This window comes from Durio zibethinus, chromosome 6, assembly GCF_047325235.1.
Source record: "Durio zibethinus cultivar Kanyao isolate XHJ-2024 chromosome 6, ASM4732523v1, whole genome shotgun sequence".
NCBI classification, from domain to species: Eukaryota; Viridiplantae; Streptophyta; class Magnoliopsida; order Malvales; family Malvaceae; genus Durio; species Durio zibethinus.
Genome location: NC_143167.1, coordinates 21,976,918 through 21,984,066, shown reverse-complemented (window position 1 = coordinate 21,984,066; position 7,149 = coordinate 21,976,918). Strand labels below are relative to the sequence as shown.

General features: G+C 29.1%; 1 protein-coding gene across 2 annotated transcripts; it reads right to left on the bottom strand.

Moving 5' to 3' along the window:
* Positions 1 to 3,570: 3,570 nt before the first annotated feature.
* Positions 3,571 to 6,879, bottom strand: LOC111285305 (uncharacterized). Of its 2 annotated transcripts, none has more exons than XM_022874678.2 (3): positions 6,454 to 6,879; positions 6,180 to 6,332; positions 3,571 to 3,844 (listed from the first exon to the last, which is right to left on the bottom strand). In XM_022874678.2, the coding sequence occupies exons 1-2, from the start codon at positions 6,812 to 6,814 to the stop codon at positions 6,235 to 6,237; spliced, it is 459 nt and encodes a 152-aa protein (XP_022730413.2). In that variant the 5' UTR covers positions 6,815 to 6,879; the 3' UTR covers positions 3,571 to 3,844; positions 6,180 to 6,234. The 2 variants fall into 2 exon arrangements, with proteins under 2 accessions (XP_022730413.2, XP_022730412.2); XM_022874677.2 differs by having other exon boundaries at positions 3,571 to 3,835; positions 6,454 to 6,877.
* Positions 6,880 to 7,149: the final 270 nt, after the last annotated feature.

Sequence of the window (7,149 nt, the reverse complement as noted above, 5' to 3'; positions counted from 1 at the left end):
ATTTGTTCCATTGATTTGTTTCCTTTTGTTTTATTCATCTTTATTTCAAAGTTTGATTTCTTTTATTATTTTTTAATATTAAAATTCGCTTTTTATTAGAAAAAAACTAATTTGCTTTTAGGTTTTGGAACAATATTATATAATATACAAATATGTTGATATGCTTTACAAATTAATCTAAATATTTCATACACAATATTAAATGGCTTGATTTAGTTTATCTTTATATTTAATTTTTAATTTATATTTTAATGAAGTAATTTATAATTTTTATGTGCAAAAGAATATATGTATGCTATATAATTAATATTAACCACAAAGTTTTATTAGCATTTCTAATTGGTAACAAGTTGTTGCTAGGAACATGTTTAGTCTCAAATACTATAATGAAGAATCTTTGCCATGAAAAAAACAGGATATGGTACATAAGGTAATACTCAAACAAATATGGATGGCTTACACTAATTAGCTTGCATGGGATTACAACATTTTCTAAATTCCAATTATTCCAATACCAAATGAAATTCAATTATTTTATACGTATCAATGAAAACAAAATTTTAAACTGTGTTAAAGAAAAAAAAAAAAAAAAGGAGGTGCAAACAAAATAGAGAATAAAGGGGAAGCCGCAAAGTTAAACATCACGTTTATCACCTTCATATAATGGTATTAATATGCAGTATAAACTATTTAAGTTAAACCCTTAAAAACCCTATTTATGTAAAAGGGCCAACATATCTCAATGATTTTAGGTAAAAATTAAAATTTCAAATTTCATTATTTTAATTATATTTAATTGGATTTTAAAGAAAGATATTTGACCTTACAATTCTTTCTAACTTTTCAACTAAATAAATGCTAACATTTATGATATAATGGCTAGATATACATAATGTTTATGTACTAAAAATGGTGGTGTAAATTGGAAAATGCCTTTATCTATAATTGATCTTGGAAAATAAACTCTTTCTTTGTAGAAAAAGGTTAAAGAAAAGAGAATGAATTATTTAATTAATCTAATTGAAAATTAAATTCAATTAAGAGTGATTTAAGGAAATTTCAATAGCAATTTATTGAGGGTAAGAATATTGGTTTTAGAAGTGAATAATTCTAATTAATTTAGTCAAAATATTTATTTAAGGTAATTTGATATGTAGAAGCTTTGGCTTTTATACATTTATATAAGATAAAATATATGATATATATGATCAAATATTTTAAATTATAGATCAAAGCTAAATCAATGATACATTATAATAAAAGAATTTCTTAATTATTCAAAGAATTAATAAACACTATAATAACAATTATTAAACTTTTTTTAATGATTCAAAAAATTTAATAACCACTATAATTTCAGCAGCAATTAGAGTTACAAAATAAACATAATAAAATTAGTTGGCATATGATCTTTCGAATAAATTGTTGTCCAATATGTTCAGATGTGCACAAGATTCACAACATATTAATTCTTTGTTGGATTTATATGGTTTATTTAATAAATTATTTGAAGTTTATTAGTAAGTAAATAAGATTTATATATGAAATATGGGCACAAGATTAAATAGACAAAGAAGAAAGTCAATTTTAACTCAAAAGCAATATTCACAACATATTATACCACGTATACTAATTGATAACATATTTTCAAGGTCACATTTTACCATGAATGTTGAAAGTTGCTCTAAATATCAATTTAAAAACACTCAAGCAACACAAAACACCAAAAACATTTTAGGCAACAGCTCTATCCTTTAAATAGAGAGCATTCACCCAAATTATAATCCTTACCTACAAAGCAACATAATCAATACAAGTGGCCATTCTTAAGAATAAACCTAACTCAATAGATCTCCATTTACTCCTATTATTCATGCGGAAATGATAAATGTTTTTTCATGAAGAAATGCAAACAAAAATGGTTCTATTAGCACAGGGACATTCTAATTGGATTCGTCCACAACATGCATCCAACCTTACAAACAATATGACTCTACATTCATTGTTGTCCTCTCAAGAGATAAGAAGTCAAATAATTGACAATAATTCTATGATTAGGTGTTTATTTGACGGTCATACTTCTGAAGGTACATTTTATATTATTAATGTATTATTTATTATTCCTTTATTACATATATTAATCATATTAACATTTAAAATTTCAATTCAATGGATAGAAGATACAAAAGTATCATATGTAACCAAAACTATTGAACCAATTGGTAGAGAATGCCCACAAAAGTATGTTACACATTTTGAATTACTATTTAATTAAAATATATATTAGTACAATAATTTTGATGCCAATTTTATTTTATTTTATAGGAAATATTTTTGAAATATGGGATTTTGGGAACCCAACTCAAAGTGTGCAGTTGTTGTAATGCAATTCTTTAATATGAAGAACGTACAGTGAAATAAAAAAAAAATCATGACAACCTAAATTCTCTCTTTGTTGTTTTCAAAAAAAGGTTAAATTGCCACTTTTAAAATAAACTTCTCCCACTTTAAAAGAATTGTTGGACTATAATGAAGGTTATTGTTCAAAGCAATTCAAAGAGAATATTTGAGCATTTAAATAATATAAGCTATAAAATTTATAAAGAACTCAAAATTTATATAATCATTTTCTTATCTTCTTTTAAATAAAGTTTATGTACATTCAAAATTTGTAGCGTATATTATCATTTTAGATAAAAAAAATTTTATTATATATAAATTTATTGATATATAAATATACTTTTGTGCATTGCACGAATTTAAAATTAGTTAATCATATTACATAATGAAAGTTAACATAATTTATTTTAAAATTAAGTTTAAAAAAATATAAAAAGTATCTGCGTAAAAATACATTTTATATGAATTATTACAAACATTTTATATGAATTATTACGAACAGCTCTAGCTTGAAGGCAAGTTTTAAACTATCTTCTTTAAACAACTATTAACTAAAATAAAAGTATTACACAAATAAATTTTACTTTCACACACTGGACAGTTATTACGAAATAATAGCAAAATGATTATTACATTTAACTTCCCCTTGACTTATCAAATTAATTAGGACTAATACTTTTGAAAAGGATCACGTTACCAATCTTCAGACCCTTTATAATTTGGTAGAGTTAATATTAACTGCAGCCATTTTTTTTTTTAACGTAAACCTGTCAATTTGAACCATGATCAATAAACAGTAATGTTATGCTTAAGATCTAAAGCATTTCTCAATCAATTTCCAATTGGTTTAAACATTGATCTGCGATGATGAACCATTCAATTCGAGAAACCCCCTGTAACATTTTATCAGTGCACTGTAGATGCAAATCTATGAAGAAAAATTCATGAGCCACTGAGTACTTATCTTCCATTCTTAATTCTCATCCTAATGGATTACGATTACATGCTGAATATGGGTCGGGACTGAGGAGAGATATCTAAAGGTGGACAAAAGCTTGGGTTAATCCTTGACAATGCCAGGGCATTTCAGTCTATGACAGACAGATATTAAATTGTTATGAAGATGATCAAAGACAAAATGTAAAAGCCTAAAAAAACAACAAATCCATGAGCCACGAAATTTTATTTTAAATAACTTCAAAAGCTAAAAGAGACTAATCATCCAGTCAGTGATTTATGCAAATGTACAGTAAACATCAGTAATCAGTCCAAGCATCAGCAACTTCAGAGTAGAATTAAGCTAACAAAGCAGAAGCAAGCTGGAACATCAAAATCTCCATCCCAAAAACTACAGAATTGCATCTGTACAGCATTTCACTTGCATTTCATTGAGTAGCCTCTCCCATTACGAAATAGATGTGAAGAGTAAGCAAGCCTGCATATGCTAAACATTAATAAGATACATAAATATGAAAAGGGTTGAAGAAAATTAGCAACAGATTTTCTCCATATAATCATTAGTTTTGTAACATGGAAATTACGTATAATTTATTTATATGAATTGAGCTAATAGCTGCCTATTTATTCAAATGTACTCAAATGCCTGTAGCCTATAACATTTTGTACTAAAAGAAACATGGCATTTTGTTTGCTGCTAATACACAACGACAATCATTACTTTGATTTTCCAGATGTTCAAATCATATTAATACGTTTCCAGCTCTTGCAAAAACAAAACAGTTTTCTAGAGCATTACTTGTTCAAGCATGCAAAAACCTTTGACTCTATGCTCGCTCCAAGAAATCCAATTACTTTCAGCACAATATTAAACCTTCACATACATTTTCCAAAATCAGAGTACTAGAGAACATAACATAACATCACCGTCAATAACACCACTCTGGCTTCCATGAAGTAAAACCAAAATCAATTTTAAACTGATGCATTTTAAGGAGTTTTCCACAGCTGAATGCCTCCGCTAGATTGTCCAAACTCAAAATCCTAATTGCCAGCCAAAATATTTTTTGGCTGCTCCAGGACAATTTAGGAAATGGTCCTTCCAAGTGTCACCAACCCTCAATTGCCTTCTCCAAACAGATTTACTGCTTCCTAAAGGTCTTTTCATATTGTATAGAGCAAGGAGAAAAACTCCCTATCCACTATTCACTCGTTTCCAACCACCTATGTTTCATTGTCTAAATTCCCCATAAGTGCACCCCCTAAAGGTCCTTCTGGCTTTGTTTTGAAAAGGCCAAAAAAAAAAAAATGCATATAGGGGAGAGGAATACTAATTCTAGACTGGACAATTTAGATATTCAATAAATAAGATCAAATGCAGCAAATGATTGACAACATAAATTCATACATGGAAAAGCAAATACACACATATATATATATGTGTGTGTGTGTGTGTGTGTGTGTGTGGTAAAGACCTTGTAACATGCATTTCTGTATCATAAAAATAAAGATCAATTTATATAAGTCAAATTATAAATTCAAGTCATTATGGTTTTCAAATCCATTTAAAATCCAATAGATTTTTTATTTTCAAATTGCATCAAGTTTGGATAATTTAAGAGTGAGGTTATATCAACTTAGATGATTTTGACCATGTTTGAACCAAATTAAAAGGTATAATGATAAAATTATATATGTTCAAAGATAGGTTATAAATATGATTTATCACCCAAAGTAGAGTGGTAAATATAGACCAAGGCTATAAATATGATTTATCACCCAGAGTGGTAAATTTAGACCATATCTCATAATTTAAAATACTAGAGTTTAGAATGTAATGATTTTTTATACTATTAATTGAATGTTATTCCCTTCTAGAGGTTGGATCTGACCAGCTGAGAGGACTGTATGGCCTCGTAGAATCCGGATTCAGCTTCCCTGCTGCAGAAAGCCCAGCCAGTGAAGGACAGTACTTCTGCACCGCTGCTGGACAAAACACCCTTTTTTTCTCCTAATCTTTCCCTCCCCTTGTTCTTTCTTGAAACTAATTTTTAAGAGAAAAAATTACATAAATCGAAATATTTATTATATTTTATGTAAAAGGGCAAAAGAGGTAATAGAATCAAAGCATTACAATTATAGTTGGCAATTTCTCCACCATTAAACTGCCAGATTTTCTTGTCCCAATTCATTTCTGAGGGTTATTTTAGAGGCCATTACACTCAAGGATAATTCCTCTTTTTTCTCTCTTTACGCATCTGTAAGGTTGAAGCATATGTTGAATTTTTTTTTTTTTTTTTACTTTGTTGCTTGTAACCTTCAACATAAAGTTACAAAATTTTACATTTACTTTTTTCCAACTACGAATACAATGATTAACAATAAATTCGTTAGTTGTTTGAGTTCCAATGGTTAAAAATACAAACATTAGTTTGTTGTTTGAGTTTTTCGAGCTCACTATATGGTAGAGCTTTTGAAGTGTACATCTCATTGTAATTGAGGATTTTGAAGTCTACACCAATCATTAGTTCCGGTTCTGGAAAGGGCTTTCAGGCATCAAATGTGAGTTAAGACTATTGAACAGTTAACTAGGAAACTAATGTATAACTATAAACAAGTCTTTGTATTTTCATTCATAAAAATCCATCCCAAACTATAATACTAAAAACTGTGCAAGCTCATTAACTTAAAAAAATTGCGTAGTTTAAAGAGGCTAAAAAACATTATACTGAATTTTCAGCTGTTTAGTATGTACCAATAGATTTAAGCCATCAAATAAAGCACGATTAAAGAAGAAAAAAAATAAAAAATCAAGCACTCACATGAGAGGAAGTATGTCGAGAGATGGAAATTATCCAAATCATCAGCGTCCACATTTTAAGAAGATTTTTCGCCTGAATGAATCAAAACCTCTACCTTAACTTCCCCCTCCTCCTGCTCTGGAAATTTCACCTTCACATCCATGGTTGCTACGTCTGCATAGTCACCATCACAACCCAAATCCCAAAATTTACTCTCTAATGAAAATACCTAACACCCATCTGTTCAAAACCATCAAATAAAATGAAAAACATAATAATAATAATAGTAATTTACCTCCGTCGAAAAAGGATATGCAGGGCCAGCCGCGGCCAGTGGTGAGAGAGAGATACTCGTCGTGAGTGAGCTGATTGGTCAATTGCTCAATAAAATCAGAAACACACTTGGAACCATGGCGAGGAAGAGGGACCCAGAAGGAGGAGCCTGGGAGGAAAGGGAGCCAATCAGGGGTAGACTTCTGGACAATTATGTTATGGACGATTTCCTCCATTTTGTTAATGGCGGATGCTGATGAAGAAGCAGAGTCTAGGTCGATTTCAAACAGCTCGGCCTTTGATGAAAAGTGGCGAAGAAAGGATGGGCAGTGGTAGAGAATAGAGCGGCGGAGGACGAGGCTTTTGGATAGCATTGAGGCCATACCTTTCTTTTGTTTCCGATTTCAGATGGTTTGGCTTTCGGCTTCTTTGGCTGCTATAAAAATGAAAAATTAGTTATGTACTAATTACTACAACATAACGCTATCTACCAAAATTTTAGATTCTTTTTTTCAAATTATGCTGGAAATGTTTATATTCTTTAGAATTTAATTTTTATACTGTAATTTATATAAATTTAATTTTTATATTATTTTAATTTAATAATTTTAATTTATTCACTAATCTCATAAATTTTTTGTCATTAAAAATGTTAATATAATTATTAACTTGATGACATGAGCATTGAAATTGTTAACGTGGCATTAATTTATTGAAA